This window comes from Propithecus coquereli, unplaced genomic scaffold, assembly GCF_000956105.1.
Source record: "Propithecus coquereli isolate 6110/MARCELLA unplaced genomic scaffold, Pcoq_1.0 Scaffold251, whole genome shotgun sequence".
NCBI classification, from domain to species: domain Eukaryota; kingdom Metazoa; phylum Chordata; class Mammalia; order Primates; family Indriidae; genus Propithecus; species Propithecus coquereli.
Window position 1 is genome coordinate 1,446,893 of NW_012148075.1, and position 23,250 is coordinate 1,470,142.

A 23,250-nucleotide genomic window follows, 5' to 3' on the forward strand; every position below is an offset into this window, starting at 1 on the left:
GTGATAACAGCTATCTTGAACACTGCCAAGGTATGCCACTGTTTGACATTATGGTCCACAACATCAAAACAATCAGGAGAGAGGGAATTCAAACCTGTCACATCCCTTCCTTATCTAAGTGAGATATTAACACTGTAAAGTTAATATGTTTGATTTGGCCTTGTATAATGTAAAATAAATCACCCTATTCTGTCTGAAAGCTCTGGTGACAAGAGCCATAAGGGGTCTTCACTAAACTACTTTTGGCACAGATCTGCATAGCCTGCCATAGGTTATCAGGAGGACCCAGGTGGGTAGGGGGTTTTGGTCTGCTCTCCATCTCCCTGAGGGCATCTCCTTCCTCACCTCAGCCAGTAAGAGCAGGGAGATGCTGTTAACCAGCTGCAGGACTGAGCTGACTATAAGTAAACGTTTATGCATGCCTGTGCAAGACTACATCCCTCCAGTGTGTCAAGGTGTACCTGTATAGCAGAAAGACAAACCCAGTTTTGAATTCTAGCTCAGCTGTGTAATCTGGGGCTTAAAATCCTCTCTGTAAAACAATAAATATGCTACATAATAAAACACCTAGCAGAACACCCAACACAAGTAACAGGTACAGTACATGATAGTTCCCATCCCTGCAGTTGGCCAAAGCCCTATCTTTGGATTTCATCATTTTGCAATCCACTTCACATTAAACAAATAGAACTTATTATTAATGTTTTTCCTTATTCTAACAGATTGTTTACATATGAATTAAAAATCATTTAGCTTAGGCTGAGCACGGTGGCTCACGCCTGTAATCTTAGCACTCTGGGAGGCTGAGGCAGGAGGATTGTTTGAGCTCAGGAGTTCGAGACCAGCCTGAGCAAGAGTGAGACCCCGTGCTTACTAAAAATAGAAGGAAATTAGCTGGACAACTAAAAATATATAGAAAAAATTAGCGGGCATGGTGGCGCATGCCTATAGTCCCAGCTACTTGGGAGGCTGAGGCAGAAGGATTGTTGGAGCCCAGGAATTTGAGGTTGCTGTGAGCTAGGCTGACGCCATGGCACTCTAGCCTGGGCAACAGAGTAAGACTCTGTCTCAAAAAAAAAAAAAAAATCATTCAGTTTAATCCAATAAATATTTACCAAAGCCAATGAATGCCAATCACAATGGTTATTAATAGTTTCTATGCTCTAAGAGGTCAAAGTTACACTAAAGCAATCGTTCTTCATCAACAAATATGATATATATTCTGTGATTAAATTGCCTTTACATTAACATGTCAATTTTTAACCTACCAGATAGGCAAAGATCAAAATGAATAATACTTAGTGTTGGCTACGGTGCTAGACGTTTAAACGAGTACTTTCACATGCTGATGGTGGAAATGTAAAATGCTATACTTTCCCAGAAGACTGTCTGGCAATATGTATATAGACACATTTAAAGGATATATACTTTTGACCTAATGGTTCCACTTATATGAATTTTTCCAAAAGATAATATTGGGCAAGTGCAAAATGAAGTATAACAGTAATTTGTCTTCCAATCAATTATAATTATGGTACAGCCATATATACTATTCAGTCAATAAAAGGGATAAAGCCATGTCTATTAATATGAAAAAAACCTATGTTACATGAAGTAAACCATAATATATGAAGTAAAAAGAAATCAGATTATAGGATGACAAAATAATACAAAGTACAAGTCTACTTTTGTTTAAGAAACAAATATATACATAGAAAAAAATGAACACTGATTGGGATCATGCATTATTTTCATTTTTGTTTGTTTGTTTGGGGACAGGGTCTCACTCCATCACCCCAGCTCGAGTGCAGTGGCTCACTGTATCATAGCTCACTGAAACCTCAAATTCCTAAGCTCAAGCAATCCTCCTGCCTCAGCCTCCCGAGTAGCTGGGACTACAGGTGTATGCTACCGAGCCTGGCTGATTTTTTAGAGATGGGGGTCTTGCCATGTTGCTCAGGCTGGTCTTGAATGCCTGGCCTCAAGTGATCCTCCTGCCTCTGCCTCCCAAAGTGCTAGGGTTACAGGCATGAGTCACCTTGCCTGGCCTGCATTACTTTTATAATTTAAAACAGTAAGTTCCAATTTTGAGAGGGTGTCTTAACATAGTTTCTTTTGGTGCTTTTAATCCAATGAAGTATGAAATAATCTCAGTTTACAGGTCAGGTGGTTGTAATTTGCCCACAATCCCACAGCATCAAATGAGGGGAAAGGCTAACTTCCAGATTTTGTGCTTCTAGGTCAAGACTCCTACCATATCTGCGCTACTTCGGTCCTTTTCACCAGGTTTTAGGCCCTGTTGTTCTCCTCTCAAACCTATTTAGCAAAATTTTACTCAGATACCACCTCTTCCACAAAATCTTTCATGACCTATTTAGCAATTATTTCATACTGACATATTTGATTTTTAATACTTCTGAGTCTTTTTTTTTTTTTTAAAGAGGCAGGGGTCTCACTATGTTGCCCAGGCTGGATTCCAACTCCTAGGTTCAAGGGATCTTCCTACCTCAGCCTCTTGAGTAGCTGGGACTACATGCATGTGCCACCATGCCTGGCTTACTTCAAGTCTTTTCCCCAAAGGAGTTTTATAAGGTCCTGGAGGGCAGGAATCGAGTCTTCATCAGCCCTATTTACCCCAGGCGACTTAGCAAAGTGTTTTATGCATAGCATGCCTCTAATAAATGTTTGATGAACAAATGAACAAAAGGGTAATCTGTGAGGTCCTTCTAACAGCCACTATACCGATTTTACTATACAAATTAAGAAAATAAGGCCCAAAAAGGTTAACCCGGGGTCACCCACTTATTAGTGACAGAGTTCAATGACAAATGGTGGTCTTTTCTTTTTCTTAATTCAAGGCTCCTTTCTGTCTTGCATTTTCTAAGTGCTTTTGCTGATATTCTCTCTCACATGGACTTCATACTAGCTGCATTATTGCTCTACTGCCTTACATTTGTGATTTTCCAGCTCTATTTTCTGTTTTTGACAATAGCACTGGGGGAAATATTATATGAACCCCTCTAAACAATTCTTAAACCTATGTTCAAACTATATTGCTACCTGGAATAACAATGATACTTTAAGAAAAAGCTGTTCGTTATTCATTCAACACATATTCGCTAGCACCTATTATGTGCCAAACACCACATCCCACTAACCAGAAACCTCTATTAACTGGCATCTGTGATTTTATTGATAAAACTGATTCCCATAATAACCTAACAGAGGTTAACAAACTTCAGGCTATAGGTCAAAACTGGACTGCTGCTTGTTTTTGTAAATAAAGTTTTATTGAAACTCTGCCTTGCCCATTCATTATGTATTGTCTATGGCTGTTTTGGGACTGTAAGAGCAGAGTTGAGTAGTTGCAACAGAGACCATATGACTCAAACAATGCCTAAACTATTTACAATCTGGCCTGCACAGAAAAGTTTGCTGATCCCAACCATTTTAAGATTCCAATATGCCATCTTATTCTCAAAACATTTTATATTCGGTATATTTTTAGTAGTAACACATAATAAACATGTAATAAACAATTTTATGTTAATCCTTCAAAAATCACAAATTCAGTATCATATATATGGTCACATTCTATTCTTTGCATCTTATTCTCATAATCATTCATGCCAGAAGATAACATTAACATACATCAACTAATTAAAATGTTTCCCATAAGTCATGGATCTTTAATCCCAGCTCCTCATAAGATTAACAGTTCCAAAACGAACACTAATTATTTTTAAAATCAGCCCTCTCATAAAAAGCCCTTTGAAACACTCCCTTGACTATTTTAAGTTACTTATCTAATCATATCTCTAATTCCATTGTGTATATCTTGGTTTCCTACTTGCAATAACTCAAGCATAACAGAGGCCAGAGTTTTTATCTTGAGTTTAAAAGGAAAAAAAAAAAGATCTTCACATATACTTCTTGATGATGTTCGGCATTTCATAGAACTTTTTTGGCTACGTAGTACTGTGGATTAATGACTTCAGGAAATAAACAATATAGTGACTCCAGAGTTCTTCCCTGGGTAGAATTAAATAGCCTACGTCTACATTAATTAATTAAAACCCAGCTGCAATAAGTCTTAAAACATTTCTTTAGAAATATTTAATAACTCATAAGATTTAAAAGAACAAAAAAGATTATACAATGTTAGATCAGACAAGATTTACGAGATCACTAAATTCTAATAGCTTAATTCACAGATGAGAAAGATGAGGCTTAAATGACTTGCTAACGTGTCAGCTAGTTTTCATTAATTTACAGTGACAGCAAATCCTGAAGTCAGGCATTGTGCTGGGGACCAGGATTACATATATATCTTTGTTGAATTCAGTAATCTAAATCAATGAGATTTTTTGCACTGAAAAAGATACACTCAAGAGAATCAGATAAAATTCCTTAATAACTGCTAGGTATCCTCTTACTTTTCCTATAAAGAAAGTTCTTTTACCATAGGGAGATAGTCCAATATACAGATTAAGAGTACTGGCTCTGAGAGCCAGACTGCACATTTTGCATCTTTATTTTCTGGCTGTGTAACCCTAGGGCAATTTATTTAACAGTTCTGTGTCTGTTTCCTGATCTTTAAGGGAATAATCAGAGTATGTAAACAATCCTTAAGTGATTAGCACATGCAAGTACTCAATGTTAGGTATTATTATTGTTATTGTCCTTAGGGAATTTTCTTATCAAAACATGGAAAAATGGTCCAGCGCGGTGGCTCACGCCTGTAATCCTAGCACTCTGGGAGGCCGAGGTGGGCGGATTGTTTGAGCTCAGGAGTTAAAACCAGCCTGAGCAAGAGCGAGACCCCATCTCTACTAAAAAAAAAAATACAAAGAAATTAATTGGATAACTAAAAAATATATAGAAAAAATTAGCCGGGCATGGTGGCACATGCCTGTAGTCCCAGCTACTAGGGAGGCTGAGGCAGAAGGATCGCTTGAGCCCAGGAGTTTGAGGTTGCTGTGAGCTAGGCTGACGCCACGGCACTCTAAGCCCGGGAAAAAGAGTGAGACTCTGTCTCAAAAAAAAAATAAATAAATAAACATGGAAAAGTAATCAAAATATGGAGGAATTGCCCTTAAAGGCAGCTATTAAAATATAGTTATAATCAACTGGAATAAAAAGTGATTAAATATAAAGGATAAAGAAGAAAAAATAGTTCTTAAAAGGATAATTTTAAGTTAGATGCTACTTAAAAATATACGCACAGTAAGTCCCACTTTTAATATTAAAAACAAACTTTACTAAAACCTATGTTCAAAATCTTTCAAGCACTAATGTCAGTCTTTCTGGATTTTACTAGGAGTCTGGCCTATGTGGATTAAATAATTGCCTTAACAAAAGTTAAAGATTTTCCTTTACAATAATTACCAGTATTTTTGTTCAAAGATAGTCTTTGAGCAGGAAAGTTTTGTACCTGGCACTCTCTCCCTTCCAGGGATTTCTATCAAGTTGCAAAGCCACGTCCGAGTCACAGAACACAGGAACCTCACAGCTGTGTGACCTTGGAAAATTCAGTTAACAGGTCTCTAAAAATTCATTACCTCATCTATAAATTGGTACTAACATCCACATTCCAGATCGAGGAGGGGAGGTAAAATAAGATTTCTATGAAAATGCTTTGAGAATGGCCCTTACACATACACACATTCCTAGTCCTGACCCCTTTCGCCCATTAGGAGAAGTCCTCTAGCAAACTAAGCTTAAATTGTAGTGTGTGTGTGTGTGTGTGTGTGTGTGTGTGTGTGTGTGTGTGTGTGTGTGTGTGTGTGTGTGTGTGTGTGAGGGTGGTAGTGGTGGTACATAGATAGTCCTTTATCATCACTCCTATTCTAGGTTTCTGGAAATATAAAGCCTTATTATAGCCTCAGATTTGGTTTTTTAAGTATGGGACTCCAGAGACCACTTTAAGTCAGGAAAGACGTATTGGGGCCAAGCATCCTCCTGCCTGGCACCCTCAAACTCATGACAAAGAAAACCACAATCCCTATTTGTATATTTCTTTCCTCCACCAACAAAGACTGACTGCTGCCATAATATATGATGGTGAAATATCTTTAGAGGTATTTTAGAAAATTAACCTTATTTATGTAATCAGTATAAAATTTAGTTGTTAGCTTCTATCAAAGCTGAAAAGGATTTTGATGAAAATCCCAATAGTATTGAAAGAAAAATATTAAATTTTAAGCTCATAAAACCTGATACTAGATGGAACTTTATGAACTATTAAGCTCATAAAAAAGGAAATGTATTATCACTGAGGACCACTCAAAACAAAAAAAAAGGAAATTTAATCTATTTTAGCATGAAGGAGTGGAGGAATCTGGGATCTCTAAGAACACTGAGTCTCATGTACTGTTCCAGTGTCAAAGGGAAGGTTAAAAAAAAACTTGCACAACCTCAGTGCAAATTAGGTACAATAAGAAATGAACAAAACTGTCACTTTTGTTTTACCACAAAGAGAACCACCTATGTCATATCTAATATACAGGAATAACTGGAGGGAATTTGTAAAACGAAAATTCAGGAATCTTATCTTTATAATGGCAGTATTTGAAAAGTCTTATTTAACTTAGAGTAATTAAAATATCCATTTCAATGACCTGAAATCCATTTTAGTTTAATAATTAGCAGTAATTTGTTTAAATGAGTAAATTAAAAACACTTTTTGAATTCTTTTTTGCTTTTGGACCCTAACTCATCTCTATCCTGTCAATATCACTTATGTCAACACTAATTCTATTTTTACAAAGACAGTTCTGGTCACAATATTTTCTAGTTAAGACAAATCCATCACAAAAAGTCACTGTGCTATTACCACTTTACAAACATTATCTTATTCAATCTTCCCCAAAACCCTAGCAGGGAGGAATTATTATTTCTATAACATCCATTTTAGAGATGAAGAAACTGAGGTTCACAGATGTGAAGCAACTTGTTTAAGATCACAGGGCTTGGGCTGGGTGTGGTGGCTCATGCCTGTAATCCTAGCACTCTGGGAGGCTGAGGCAGGTGGATCGCTCAAGGTCAGGAGTTCGAGACCAGCCTGAGCAAGAGGGAGACCCCATCTCTACTAAAAAAAATAGAAAATTATCTGGACAACTAAAAATATACAGAAAAAATTAGCCAGGCATGGTGGCACATGCCTATAGTCCCAGCTACTTGGGAGGCTAAGGCAGGAGGATCGCTTGAGCCCAGGAGTTTGAGGTTGCTGTGAGGTAGGCTGACGCCACGGCACTCACTCTAGCCAGGGCAACAGAGTGAGACTCTGTCTCAAAAAAAAAAAGATCATAGGGCTTTTATGTGATAGGGCTATGATTTCAGGCCAGTAGGTACTTTTAGTCACATTAAAAAACAAAGGTAAAAACTAATTTTTCAATTAGTCCCATCTAACTTTAAAAAATGTCAAGACTCAGGCCAGGCGCGGTGGCTCACGCCTGTAATCCTAGCTCTCTGGGAGGCCCAGGCGGGCAGATTGTTTGAGCTCAGGAGTTCGAAACCAGCCTGAGCAAGAGCGAGACCCTGTCTCTACTAAAAATACAAAGAAATTAATAGGACAACTAAAAATATATAGAAAAAATTAGCTGGGCATGGTGGCGCATGCCTGTAGTCCCAGCTACTCGGGAGGCTGAGGCAGAAGGATTGCTTGAGCCCAGGAGTTTGAGGTTGCTGTGAGCTAGGCTGACGCCACGGCACTCTAGCCCGGGCAACAGTGAGACTCTGTCTCAAAAAAAAAAAAAAAAAAAAGTCAAGAATCATATATTCTAACTTGGTTGCAGTTCATTTAAAAAATTAATTTTTTTCTATCTAAACATTCATATTTAACTGTGGACCTTATCAAGTAACATTTGACTTCTTTGTTTCCTTTTGTTTTAGATGTACATAATAAAATCTTGAGACACTAATACCAAAGTTTTAAAATTTAATCACCACCTTAGATGCCAAACTTTTAATATCTCCCATATAAAGAATATGGAAGAAATCTCTCCTGTAAATGATTCAAGAGCTAAGCCTGCAAAAATCAAAACCTATGAATTGTTCTCCCTCAATTCTCTACTCCCACCCAGTCACTAAAAAAACAAAACACACAACTTACAGAGAAACAAGGAAATATAGAACAATCAGGAGAACTGAAACATCAGACCATTTCTCCTTATTATATCCATTTGGCCAAAGGGACTGAACTACAAAGGTGTTGTTCTGTTGCCCTTTACAAATTGCAGAATTATAAGTGACAGTTAAAAAGGCAGCTGCAACATGAGCACACTGGACTCAAGAATGCTGAATCCAAAACATTTATCACCAGGTCTCAGTTCTAGCTTCTCTGTCAATTATACAAAGAGTCAGCTATTAAATATTAATGGCATGCCATTTGCACTGGAGCTCTTAAAAAGAGCCTTCTGCTACCAATTTTTGTTATGAAAGAAAAAATGTTCTTATTTTCTAGGTAAACCCCAGCCCACTAGAAACCCTCAGATGAGCTATCCTATTCTTTCCTTCCCAGGGGAGGCTGACAGGGCCACCTCCACAACCCGGGGAGGAGGAGGAGGAGGACCTGAGGGAAGGCGGGTGCCCGCAGGTCCCGGGGTAGGGGTCTGGGGCTTCCCTTCTCCCTCACCGGTCAGCGACAGGTCGGTGGACGGGGCGGGGCCGGGCCCGGCTGTCCGCACAAAGAGAGCGAGCGGGCAGGAGGACCTGGACCCCAGCCGGGGTGGGGACCGGGCGGGGTGGGGCGGAGCCGGGGACACTTACCCAGCAGCAGCACGTTCTTCCCCGTGGGGAGCTTGGAGCGCGAGCGGGTGGAGACCTCGCTGAGGATGCAGGACCTAACCGGGAGCAAGGCGCACGCTGAGGCCGGGGGCCGGGGGCCGGAGCCGCAGCGCGGGAGGGACGGACCCGGCCTCGGCGCGCCTAGGCAGGAGCTGCCGAGAACGCGGTGGCCGGGCCCCGCGCCGAGCTCTGGCGGGCACGGGATCCCGAGGCGTCCGCAAGGCCGGGAGAACCAGCGAGGGCTCAGGGAGGGGTGGGGTCGTTACCAAAGGTTCTGCCCGTCCTCGTCGTCGCCTGCTGCGGCGCCGCCGTTGCCAGACGCTAGTTCGTTGGTCAAGGAACCGCCCGTGTAAGTCGAGGCTAATCCCGGCGGAGAGGAACCGAAGGAGCCGACTCGTCCCACGGCCGCCATCTTGCTCGGGAATCACTCCACTCCCGGCAAGGCTGAATGAGCGAAGCGGCGAAGACCGCGGCGGCGAAGGCGGCGGGAACCCGGATATGGGGCGTTCAGCGCACGGGAGCAGGGCGGAGCCTGAGGGGGCGGGGCCCGGGCCCTGCCGGGACTGGCGGAGCCAGCGAGACCGGACTGCGCATGCGCTGCGGGCAGGCGATGCAGAGGTGCTGCGCTTGCGCGGGCGGCGCGCTAGGATGCTGTGCTGCAACCCCAAGTTCTCTGGTCGCATCGTGTTAAGGAGCTTTCTTCCCGCGCATCTGCAGCCCAGGGCTGTCGCGGGGGAGTGCGGGTTGGGTGGGTCAGGTGAACAGTGCTCCTTTCCACCCTAGGGTCAGGTCCACGAACCCCGTAGCCGGCGCGGAATTTCTGCACTGTCATTGCCGGCCCACCCACTATTCAGGCTGAGCACGGGTCCCCCGCCTACACCGGCGTTTCAACGGCGCCAAAACAGAAATGGGCCGACCCGCTGGTAAAGAAGCTGTTCTGCAGCCCTAGGCTGGAGTATTACTGTGGTCCCGGATTTCTGGGCTTTATTGTTTGCATTCTCAAGTGGCAATGTGTTCCTCAAACTGGACCTACATCAGGAGCATGTTCTTCTACCCTCGAAGCAGCTGCGTGACAAAAAAAGTATCGACAGGGCTTGCTTTAATGGTCTTGATATTTTGTATGAGATGCTCTATGTGAGATTTGAAAAGAGCCACTGCGGGAATCATATAACCAATCACCAGGCATTTATTCCACACTTAACGTTTATTTGCAGTTGGCACTGGGAATAGACGGATAGAAAAGAAATAATCTTTAAAAGCCTCAAAATAACTCCCTTTATGTTAGAAATTTACTGGTAAAATGTATTTGAATGTCTTGAGACCCCACGTTCACAGTCAGTGGTTTTAAGGCTCTACACTAGCACACCTTGAAAGAGCAGTTGCTTAAAATCATCTGGCCTTTATTTATTATCGCTATCATTTCACATTTGAAGGTCACTTGCTGATCAATGCTGTTACACTAGTGAGAAAGTCCACAACCAAAGACTTTATTTGGTATATATTAACACCTCAGCTACAAGGCTTGAAAGGCTTTGGAAGCTGGCAAATCCGAGTTCGGGTCTAGCTCTACTAGGTTACTAAGTATGTAAACTTAGGCAATTTACTTAACTTCTCTAAGTCTCAGTTTCTGGATGAAAGGACCTAGAGTTGTTACGAAGATCAAATGGGATAATTCATGTAAAATGACTTAGAACAGCAACTAGCAAATCTTAAGCATGCCCATGTTAATTATTATTAATGACAGATTTTCTCTTGTTTTTTTTCCTATGAGACAGACCAGGCTAATGTTTAAAATTTTTTATAGGGACAGGGTCTTGCCCTGTTACTCTGGCTGGTCTTGAACTCCTGGCCTCAAGCCATCGTCCCCTCTCATCCTCCCAATGTCCTAGGATTATAGGTGTAAGCCAAAGAGTCTTGCCCACTTTGTTGTTTATGTGGTTAGGGAAGGAACCAGAGCCCTCCCTTGCTGTCCCAGGCTTTCTGTGGCACCAAGCAGGACGGGGACCCTCCAGGAGAAACTAAGTATTTAGGTCACCGTTCTAAAAGAGAGCTGTATGCTCCTCTTGTCCCCTCTCAGAATCAGTTCACTCTCTCTGTACTTTTTTCTTTCAGACATCTTTTTTCCTTAGAACACTTTTCCCTCAATTTTGTTTATATACAGAGTTGTCAATTCCAGATCATATTTGTCTAGTCTGAGAAGTATTCACTTTTATAATAATGTCAGATTTTTAACATCCTGTGACTTCCAGTTGCTCAGCTACCCACTTAAATTGAGGTCAAAGTTGTATTCCTTGTGGTTTTACAATATCCCTATCCAGCATTATTCCATTAAGGGGGCTGACAAAAGTGGTCATTTATGGATGCCTACTATGTACCAGACACTGTGCGTGTTGTGATTTGTAGTCCTCATACTTTGTAAAGGATCAGATACCCCAGGTCACACAGACCAGGCAGAGGTTTATAGATAATCTGAGATTTTGACTTTTTACTCTGTCAAATTGCCTAGGTCAAATCATGTTAAAATAAATGTCCTGGCAGCTTTAGGTGAGATTATGGTAAATGCCTTCTGTGACAATCTCTACGTTACAGTAATGGGGAACCTATGTATTGTAAGGAAATCTATAAAAGGAAATAATTGAACAGTCCCTTGGACTTTTTGTTGCATAAGTGCTGTTTACAACTGAGCTATTTTCTATACTATGATTACTTTATTGCCCAATTTTTTTGTTATATCTAAAATTAATAACCATCTGTTTTTCATTTGCTTAGACTTCCATGTCCTTAACTCTAATTCAGTCTTAAATTCTTGTCCCAGTTATGTAAAACTCCTTATTAGGTATCCTAACAATTTCAGTTTCTTGAGGACACCTTTAAAAACCTTCTGGCTTGCTCCAATCTGAATTGGTTGTTCTGTAAACATAATACACAGCTGTCATCCTGTGATCGCCTTTCACCATTGTTCAGGGGATTCCCTTTACCTCAATCCTGTATCTTCTTTCTTACTTCCTATTTTAATAGAGAACTTCCTCTAACAGTTTTATAAGAAAATGTGCATGGGTAAATTTTTGGAGTATCCAGTCAGGGTCCAGCCAGGAAAAAAATTTCATCTTTAAGCGGGCATTAGATGGAAACTTAATGAAGGGACTATTTACAGGTGCAAAGTGTTAAGTGAAGGGACTAGTAATAAAAGGAACCCTTAGGCCTGAAGGGGAAAGAGGAAGGAGTGTTTACCAGAATCCAAAGAGACCTACAGCTGTAGAAAAGGATTGCTCAACAAAATCTGTAGCCTTCAGTACAGGAACACAGCACTGACCTCTCTCTTTCTACCCCCTGATCTCCTGCCATTGTCTCACTTTGACCAAACCCAACCAGAACCAGCAGGCAAGAGGACCCAAGTGAAGCAATCCATGCAGGTCTACCTGCCTGAGCACAAAATGAGAAGTAGAAAAGGATCTGGAGGGGCAAACAGGATATCCAACACATCTTGTACATTTGAAAATGTGTTTAATCTACCCTCATTTCATAATAGTTTGGCTGAGTATAGAATTCTTAAGTTACAGATTATCTACCCTTAGGTTTTTAAAGGCCTTGATCCTGTGTCTGCTAGATTCTAGTGTTGCCATTGAGAAACCTAAAACCATTTTGATTCCTAATCCCTTGCTATGTGTTCTTTGTTTTTCCTCCTTGGAAGTCTTTACAACTTCCACACATTCCCACTAACACAGCTACCCCTCTTCCAATATCTACACTTTCATACTTTTCCTTCCTACCAAGTATCAGAAGAATAATCCATACTCTTATACTAAAGCAATCTCTGTGCACTAGATTCTACCTCCTGTCATCAAGGATATTGTTCCAATAATTCTCCCCCCCAACCTTTCTCTAAATAATCATTTTTTATCTCCACTGCAACATTGCCATTAGCATAATGACATTTATACTATACATATTATTAATTCTATCTTAAAAAAAAAGAAATTTCTCTGAACCCTACTCCTTCACCAGCTACTGTAGTATTTCTTTCCTCTCTTTAACAGCAAAGCTCTTTAAAAAGAGTTGTCTCTGTTTACTGTCTTAAATTCCTCTTCCATCTTGCCCTTATGAGGCACTTCAATCAGCTTTTTAGCCCATGACTCCATAGAAACTGCTCTTACCCTTGTTGATGACCTACTTGTTGCTCAATCCAATGGTACATTCTCTATCCTTGTGTTTCTTGACCTTGCGACAGCACTGATACTGTTGCTCGTTCCTTCTGGGAATCCTTCTTCACCTGCCTTCCAGGTCACCATGTTCTCTTGTTTTTGTTTTTCTTTTTCTTTTTTCCTTCCTCACTAGCTCCTCCTTCTCAATCTCCTTTGCTGTTTTCTCATTTTCCTGACTGCTAATGTTGGAGGACTCCAGGGTTCAGTCTTTGTTCCTCTTCCCTATCTACACTGACTCTCTTGGTGATGTCATCTAGTCTCAGTACTTTTTTTTGTCCTTTTTGCTCCCCAAATTCCAGAATGCACAGTCTCGGTACTTTATATTCCCTGTATATGATAAAGACTTCTAAATTTATCTCTCTAGCCCAAAGCTCCATCTGGAACTCCAAATTAATACATCCAACTGCCTATTCCACATCTCCACTTGGATATCTAATAGGCATCTCAAGCTCAACATGTCCCAGACTGAACTTCTGACCTTACCTCACAAAAACTCCTCTACCTACTGCCTTCTCCAATAGATAACAACTCCTTGTTGCTCAAGCTGAAAACCCAAGTCACTCTTGACTTCTCTATTTCTCTCATACCCCACATCAAATCCATGAGGAATCCTGTTGTCTCTACCTTCAAAATATACCTACAATCCAACTTGTTATTTGTCCACTGATAACCCTCTTGGTCTGAGCTATCATCTGTTGCCTGAATTACTGTAAAAGGCTCTTCAACATGACATCTAGAATGATCCTTTAAAAATATGTCAAACTACATCATTCCTTTGCTCAAAACCCTATGGAGGCTCCTCATTTTAAGCAAAGTCAAAGTCAAAGTCCTTACAATGACCCACAAGGCCATAAAGGATCTGGCCCCCATTGCCTCTCTGACCTTCTCTGTTCTACTCTCCCCTGGATTTCTCCCTTCCAGATATATCAGCTCTGCTGCTGTTCCAACCTGTTGTGTATCCCTTTGCTTAGAGGCTTTCACTCTAGCTCTTCCCCCTGCCTTGAAGGAGGTGAGGAGGTGTCCAAGCCAGTATCTTCCCCCAGATAGCCGGATGACTAACTCCCTCTTTTCTTGCAATGTGTTTGCTGAGTTCTCAGTTTTTCAATGAGGTCTGTCCTGACCACTCCATTTAACATTGCAACCTGGCCCTTCACCTCTGGAATTCCAGATTCTCCTTACCTTGCTTGCCTTTTTGCTTCTTATAGTAACTTCTAACATGGTATAGAATTTACTTATTTGTTAGAACTTAAACTCTGAGAGGACAAAGATCTTTGTGTTCTTCAGTAACGTACGCAAGCTCTTAGCACCAGGAACATAGCAGGCATTCAGTAAAGATTCGCTGAAGTAATGAATCTACTCCTTGTCACTACGGTTCTAAAATTTCAGGATGATGTGTTTGTGTGTGTGTGTGTGTGTGTGTGTATGTCTGTGTGTTTTAAGAGGAGAAGGGAGTAGACGTTCTTCATTCCAACACCCAAAAGCAGGAGCTCATTTTACAATATTTTAACCATTTTAAAAATACAAATCTTCTAAAATGTATTATACTTTTCACCCCCTTGCTATTTTATAGTCTATATAAATATAGATTTACTTTTCCTTGAAGGCTCTGGGCTTCCTTAAGCTTATCAGTGATAATAACCTGTTGTTATATTGGGGAAGTGCTCAGATCCTACTGGGATAGCCTGGGTGTATCCCAGCTAACTTTGCTGTTTAGTTTGGTTCCTAATCCAGCTGAGCCTCGAGGCCTGGAAGTGGGAAATGGAACACTAGCCAGAAGAGAGACAGCTCCGTCCTCTCTCAGGCTTTCTGTCTCCCAGGAGCTACAGTGTCTCTCCTTTCCCTCTTTTGCTTGTCTCTCTTCCCTCTTTTCTCTCTGCTGACGAGCATCCTCTGCTTACTCACCAGCTTCCTCGAGGCCTCATTGGGTGTTTCCCTATATCAAGAACAGTGACCATTTGACAGGCACAAGGGCTCTGCAGAAAACTAGTTCAACTGGGAGGGGAACTTTCTGTGGGTCTGGAGGTGAGGGATACAGAACCACTTCCTCTTTCTGTTGGGGATGCCTCCCTCTGTGTTTGGGAACCTGGACAAAGCAACCACCAGTGGAGCTGCTTCCTGTTGTAGCAGCTTCCACAGGCTGCCTTGGGCACGTTTTCAAATAAGACTCACTTCACCCACTGCACCAAGTGCTGGCAGTCACAGTTGACATAAATGATGGCTGAAAAGCCAAAACCAAAAGAAAAAGGAAGTAAGCAAGATGAGTGGACCCTTCCAGTTTGACTCTATGAGAAATTCAAATCACAAAAGAGTGTTAAAAAGGACTTCAGAGTTTAAATATCCCATCACCTACAGAATATATGAACTTTTTTTTTTTTGTAACATTCCTGACATTTGAGACAAAATGGTAATGCTAGAATTGGCAGACCCAACCAAGGATCCAATTAGAGGGAAAGCAGACACCCAAAGTTGCTTATTTTTGTTTTCCTTTGAGTCATGTTTACTCATTCTAAGTACCTCCTTAGAATGAATGAAATGATGAGTATCTAATTCATTTTTCAGTCACCAGTCCCTCTAATTTTAGCCTTAACCCCTCTCCTGCTACTCACCTGGGGATTTTTATCAGGCACGTCCTCACAGATGCTAGCACAAAGAGATGGGGAAATACCGGACAAGAGAATGAAATAGACTTTCTTGGTAGGTTTTTTTTTCTTCATAGAAAACATTAGAAAGAATATCTCTTCTTTTTTTTTTTGTCTAAAGTGAAATTCCCCCTTCTTTTTTAAAAAAATAAATATTTATGCGTGCATCTGTGTGTCTGTGTGCAAGTATACTTTAGGATTCAATTTTACACAGAAAAAAGTTTTATTGGCTTAGAAATGTATTGAGAAATAATCCCCTCTGAATATTTTCCTAAATTGCAGGATAAGATTATAACTGGAATTGTCTTTCATTTCATACTGAGCTCCTCACCACAATATCCATATCTGTCTTCCTGGAAAATGGGTAATGAACAGAAGGGTAACAACCTATAAAATCAACACATTCACAGCAGCTTGAGTGGACAATCAATGAAGTGCACAAGGAAAATAAAGAAACTTACCTTTTAGACCAGAAGAATGTTTATTCTTCATGTATGCGTTTTTTGTTTTTTGGGGTTTTGTTGTTGTTGTTGTTTTTGAGACAGAGTCTCACTGTGTTGCCCAGGCTGGAGTGCAGTGGCATGGTCATAGCTCACTGTAACCTCGAACTCCTGGGCTCAAGCGATCCTCCCACCTTGGCCTCCCAAAGCCCTGGGATTACAGGCATGAGCCACCTCACCCAGCCTCATCTATGTGTTTTAACTATCTATTTACATATTTTTCAATACAGAACACATAGGATTTTTAGGATGCTTAGTTGTTATTGTTTTAATCTGTTCTTTACCACTAAAAAGAAAAAAGGTTCACTGATTGATATATTAACTAGACATTTATTATGTATTTGTTTGGAGGATCCCATATTCTTGTAATCAAATACTCTGACATTCAAGTCCATTACGTTTTTTTTCAGATAGTGATTTTAATGCCACTTAGATTTCCAGTGTTATATTCTGCCACCCTCTTTCCTTCCTGAAGGAGAAGATATCTAATAACTAATTGTATAGCGATCTGCCAACACCAGGTCACAAGGTAATTAAGTTTATCTGCTTTAGGGGCTCTGTGTTAGGCCAAATGGAAAAAATATGAAAATTTCTGGTATTTTTAGAAATGTGCTATCTTTTAGAGCTGTAGGTGATTTCATATTCATACCAATTTAGCCTACTTTAGTCTAGAGCTAATTATGGATTCCTGTTGCTCTTACTAAAAATAAGCCTAGAATTATAATTTATTATATTCTCTACCAACAAAAACATTATGTTTGTTTCTTTTTCCTTCACATGGGAAAGGATGTATGTTTCTTTTTTCCTCACAGGGGAAAGAGGATGAAAGTGTTACCCAGTGGGAAAATTTTTAGAAGCAAAATGAATTATTTTACATCATATGAGATAAAAGAGTTGTTTTATTGGAAGATATTTTAAAGAGATTCTAATTATCCTAAACTTTATTCTATTTTATTTTCCTCCCCAGTTCTTTTTTTTTAGAGACAGGGCCTGACTATGTTACCTATGCTGGAGTGCAGCAGCTATTCACAGGAACAATCATAGCACACCACAACCCCAAACTACTGGGCAAGCAATCCTCCTGCCTGAGCTTCCCAAGTATTAGGTAATTAAATATGAAATGTCCGCTTCCTGTAAGTTCTAAGTTTGACAGTTGGTATCTCTGACATTTCACTTTGACATTTCTTTTTTAATTTTTATTATGAAGGTATATCTTCATTCTTTCAAATGTGTGGTTTAGTTTGTGATTATTTTTCAAACTTTTTTTTAGAATAATTTTTGTGAAACCATGGAGAAGTCAAAAATTTGTGTTATTTTTGAATATGAGTTCCTTTGTGGAACCAATGCTACACAGGCAGCTCAAAATATCAATGAAATGTTTGGAAAGGATGTGGCTAATGAACGCACAGTACATCGATGGTTTGAGAATTTCCATTCTGGTGATTTTAATCTTGAAAATGAGCCACATAGGAAACATGAGACCAAGGTGGATAATGATGAGCTAAAAGTTGTAGTGGAAGCGAATCCATCTCAACCTATGTGTGAATTAGCAGCAAGGTTTGATGTTACTATTCCAACAATATTGGACCATTTGAAACAAATCAGCAAGGTAAAGAAGCTGAATAGATGAGTATCACATGAATTAAGTGAGCATCAGAAGAGAAATCATCTCGAAGCTTGCCTTTCTTTGCTGTCACAACATAAAGGTGAACCATTTCTATACTGTATTGTTATGTGTGATGAAAGATGGATTCTTTTTGACAATAGCAAGCATTTGGTACAATGGTTGGATAATGATGAAGTGCCAAAACATAGTCCAAAACCAAATATTCATCAAAAAAAGCTAATGGTTTCTGTCTGGTGGTCCAGCACTCATATTATCCACTACAGCTTCATGAAACCTGGTCAACTGATTACAGCAGATGTTTACTACAACCAATTGGACAAAATGATGAGGATGCTTGCGATTAAGCAGCCTATATTGGTCCATAGAAACAGACAAATCCTCTTGCAAGACAACGCTTGACCACATGTTACACAAACAATGCTGCTCAAACTACAGAGGCTGAACTTGGAAACTCTCTGTCATCTACCATATTCACCAGATTTTGCACCAACTGATGAAACAAAATATTTGGATTCAATCTTTTGAGTGAGGTGAATGGGGTAATTGGTTAGAGTCCAGGTTCCAGAATCAGACCAATGTGAGTTCAAGTCCCAACTCTGCCACTTACTAGCTTCATGATCTTGGAGTTGTTTAAACTCTGAAGCCTGTTTCCCACTGAGAAGAGAAATTGCGGAGGATGTAAACAGATGGAAAACTATACTGTGCTCATGGATCGACAGAATCAATATTGTTAAAATGTCTATACTACCCAAAGTGATCTACAGATTCAATGCAATCCCCATTAAAATACCAACATCATTTTTCACAGATCTGGAAAAAATAATTCTACGTTTCGTATGGAAACAAAGAAGACCCCATATAGCCAAAGCGACCTTAAGCAAAAAGAACAAATTAGGAGGGTGTCCATCCCAGATGTCAAGCTATACTACAAGGCTATAATAAGCAAAACAGCATGGTACTGGCACAAGTACAGAGACATAGACCAATGGATCAGGACTGAGAATCCAGATATAAAACTATGCTCATATTGTCATCTGATCTTTGACAAAGCAGACAAAAACATACACTGGGGAAAAGAATCCCTAGTCAATATATCTTGCTGGAAAAATTTGATAGCCACATGTAGAAGACTGAAATAGGATCTGAACCTCTCACCTCTCACCTCTCATAAAAATCAACTCATGATGGATTACAAACTTAAATCTAAGGTATGAAACCATAAGAATTTTAGAAGAAAACGTTGGAAAAACTCTTAAAGACATCAGCCTAGGCAAAGATTTATGAAGAAGACCCCAGAAACAATCACAGCAACAAAAAAGATAAATAAATGGGACCTGATCAATTTTAAAAGCTCTGCACAGCCAAGGAAACTATCACTAGAGTGAACAGAAAACCTACAGAATGGGAGAAAATATTTGCATGCTACACATCCAATAAAGGGCTGATAACTAGAATCTGTACAGAACTCTGGAAAATTAACAAGAAAAAATCAAACAACCCCATTAAAAAGTGGGCAAAGGACATGAACAGAAACTTTTCAAAAGAAGACAGACTAATGACCAACAAACATATGAAAAAATGCTCAACATCTCTAATCATCAAGGAAATACAAATCAAAACCACAATGAGATATCACTTGACTCCAGTGAGAATGGCTTTTATCAAAAAGTCCCAAAACAACAAATGTTGGCATGGATGCGAAGAGATAGGAACACTCATCCACTGCTGGTGGGACTGCAAACTAGTACAACCTCTGTGGAAAGTAATATGGAGATACCTCAGAGAACTACAAGTAGAACTACCATTTGATCCAGCAATCCTACTACTGGGTATTTACCCAAAGGAAAAGAAGACATTCTATAATGAAGACATCTGCACTCAAATGTTTATAGCAGCACAATTCACAATTGCAAAGATGTGGAAACAACCCAAGTGCCCACCAATACGTGAATGGATTAACAAAATGTGGTATACGTGTACCATGGAGTACTACTCAGCCATAAACAATAATGGTGAACTAGCACCTCTTGTATTATCCTGGATGAAGCTGGAGCCCATTATTCAAAGTGAAGTATCACAAGAATGGAAAAAAGCATCACATGTACTCACCATTAAATTGGCACTAATCGATCAACACTTATGTGCACATATGGAAGTAATATTCATCGGGTGCCAAACAGATGGGAAGGGGAAGGAAGGGATGGGTAAATTCACACCTAATGGGTGTGGTGGGATGGGCACACTTGCAGCTCTCACTCAGGCAGTGCAAAGGCAAAATAGATAACCTAAACATTTGTACCCCCATAATATTCTGAAATAAAAATAAAAAATAAATAAATAAAATGAAGCCTGTTTCCTTAACTCTAATAGGGTTAATTAGAGTGGGAGGAATAAACAAAAACAAAAAATGTGACACATAGAGAGGAATGAATAAACGTTAGCAGAAATGTTTATTGTTATTCTTATTTGAGATAAATTTTTAAGACTGTTTTGTAGAGCATAGTTTCTTAATCTTTAAATGGTTTTAATGTGCACAGAGATCCTGTGGGAGCTTCATTAAAATGCCAGTTCTGATTCAGCAGGACTGGGCTGGGGCCTGAGATTCTTCATCTCTAGCAAGTGGGTGAAGGATATCCATGCCTCTGCACCGCAAACCAAGGTCATGCTGTAGAAAGAACACAGGATTTGGATTTATCCATTCATGGTCTGGAATCCTGATTCCTAATATGTTAGCTATATGACCTTGGCAAGGTCACACTACCTCATCTCTAACATGGAGATAATAATATGTATTTCTAATTAAATCAATTTTCATTAATCAAAAAAATAGTGTACTCAAAGAGTACCCGGCATACTGTAGGTGCTTTACAAATCTAAGTTCAGTTTTTCTATGAGAAATGTTTTACTGGTCTGTCCAGTACAGGAGACTGTGAAAGACCTGAAAGAGCTGAAAATTCCAATTTCCTTTGAAAACTTCTTAGAATTCTATTATGATGAAATCAGCTTCAACATTGGTTTAACAGTTTGTCATTACACAGCAAACAAATCAGTTCATACCACGTGCTGTGCAAACAGATTGAGAAGATGCCCCAGGCAAACAATGGGACTTTGAGTCAGAGTAGGGTTTCTGTAAGCACAGATAAATGAGACAATAAGTTAGCTCTGGGGCATTTTATTTTACTATTATTTTATTTACCTCTTTATTATGGAAAATTTTAAACGTATGTCAAAGTAGAGAGAATGGTGTAATGAACCCCGCATGCCCATCATTCAGCTTCAGTAGTTACCGGCACACGGCCGATCTTATTTAAGTTTGACTCTCTCCCTCTTTCTCCATCTCTGCATCATTTTAAAGCAAATCCAAGACATTGTATTTCATCAATAATTATTTCAATATTTATCTTTTAAAAATAAGGACTCTTTTCCTTTAAAAACATAATCATAATACCATTATAATTATTCATTTTAAACAAAAATGTAACAATTGAATTCATAGTATACATTTTAATTATTATCCATTTTTACTATAAGCAATAAGATAGGCATGTTAAAGCAGAACTCAAAATAGCCCAACACTTAAGAACAGAGCAAACATACTTGTTCCCTGTACATTGCTCTTACCGCAGAGAGCAGACCAGTCACGTTATCAGCAGCACTGACATTCTCAGTATCCCTCCTCTCACCACTCCAGCTGGTTTCTGATTGGTTTGCCAACTCCAGGTGTCGATTGCATCCTCAACATTGTCCTCTGCATTCTGAGCCTTCCTTGCCTCACTATCTCTAACTGACAGAAAGAAACTGCTTTTGACTTTTGCCAGGAACAGGCCACTCCTGGCAAGCTGATCTGAGTTCTAAGTGCTCACAAAGAGCTTAGAGTTCTTGGATCTCATAAAACATTAGACCTGGGAGAAACTTCATAGTTCAACCACTGGAAAAAAAACAAGAAGCAGCAGTGTTAAGTAGCTTGCCCTGCCTCATAATTACCTAAAACTCAAAATAAAGGCATATTATAATGTGTCTAACTGGACCTTTCTATATGGTAAAATTTCAATCAAGGAACTTCATCTCTTATTTTACATTTGGTCATTCTCTCTACCTTTCTGCTAAAGGCCAAAACTTTTCTTTTTCTTCTCGGATATTTTGAAATATACATGTTTAGAGCAAAAAGTTATTAAAGAAGATGAAATGCTTTTCAGTGTTATCTCATTGAAATCTTTCTTGAACTCATATAGAATTTCCATTTCAACTTTTAATTGTAAAATATATCAAATAGACAAAAACCAAAATAAGATAATGTACACCCATCAATATATTAATATACACATTGTACAAAATAAATGTAATGTAATCATAGAATGTCTTTCTTTCTTAAATTTTTTAAAAGAAAGCCCACTCTTGCTCCCATCCTTTTTCAATCTTTTCTTCCTTAAAGGTAATCTTTATCTTAAAAATAGGTGAATTTCGTTCTCATATAGGTGTATATTCATACACTCAATAGTTTCATATGTTTTAAAGTTTCACATAAATGATGTGTACATTTTATAATTTGCTTCTTTTACTTAATATTATGTTTTCAGGATTGAGGCATATGGGCCGGGCACGGTGGCTTACACCTGTAATCCTAGCACTCTGAGAGGCTGAGGTGGGAGGATCACTTGAGCTCAGCAGTTCAAGACCAGTCTGAGCAAGAGCAAGACCCTGTCTCTAAAAAAAAAAAAATTATTGAGCCATATGGATATGTAGATGAGTCTGAGATCATTCATTTTAATTGCTAAATAGAATCATAAGTCACAGTTCATTTAATCCATTCTCCTTCATAGGAACAGTTAGGTTGTTCTATTAAACAATTCTGTTAGACTTATCATTGGATATCCTGTAGTGTTTTTTGGTTTTATTTTTTTGTTTGTTTTTTTGAGACAGGGTCTCACTCTGTTGCCCTGGCTAGAGTGTAGTGGCGTCATCATAGCTCACTGCAACATCCAACTGCTAAACTCAAGCAATCCTCCTGCCTCAGCCTCCCAAGTAGCTGGAACTACAAGCATACCCCAGGCCCTGCTACCTTTTTTTTTTTTGTAGAGACAGGGTCTTGCTCTTGCTCAGGCTGGTCTCAAACTCCTGAGCTCAAGCGATCCTCCTGCCTCAGACTCCCAGAGTGCTAGGATTATAGGCAGAGCCACCACACCCGGCCAGTATCCTGTAGTTTTTGCAACTAGGCTAAATGGTATCTTTGCAAATATGCTGGTGTATCAGCATGCGATTGATATTTGTATATTGATCCTACATCTGTCAATTTTGCTGAACTATTTTATTCATTCTGATAGCTTATCTATAACTAGATTTTCTTGTGAGGGAATGGTAATTGGATTATCAAGCTCACCATTTTCTTAATATTTTTTACTATAACCAGATAGAGTAATTTGGATTTATCAGAATTTTAGGAGAAGAGGTGGCTGAAAGGTAGAGTAACAGATGGCCTGGTGGGACTGCTTCTCTTG

General features: G+C 39.5%; 1 protein-coding gene across 1 annotated transcript in view; it reads right to left on the reverse strand.

Moving 5' to 3' along the window:
- Positions 1 to 9,352, reverse strand: part of DYNC1LI1 (dynein, cytoplasmic 1, light intermediate chain 1) — a 64,211-nt gene extending 54,859 nt beyond the window's left edge. The window contains exons 1-2 of the mRNA XM_012646862.1: positions 9,054 to 9,352; positions 8,770 to 8,843 (exon numbers count right to left, since the gene is read on the reverse strand). Coding sequence (XP_012502316.1) covers positions 8,770 to 8,843; positions 9,054 to 9,199 — 220 coding nt within the window. The 5' untranslated portion in view covers positions 9,200 to 9,352. The remainder of the gene's footprint in view (positions 1 to 8,769; positions 8,844 to 9,053) is intronic.
- Between the last annotated feature and the right edge of the window lie 13,898 nt (positions 9,353 to 23,250).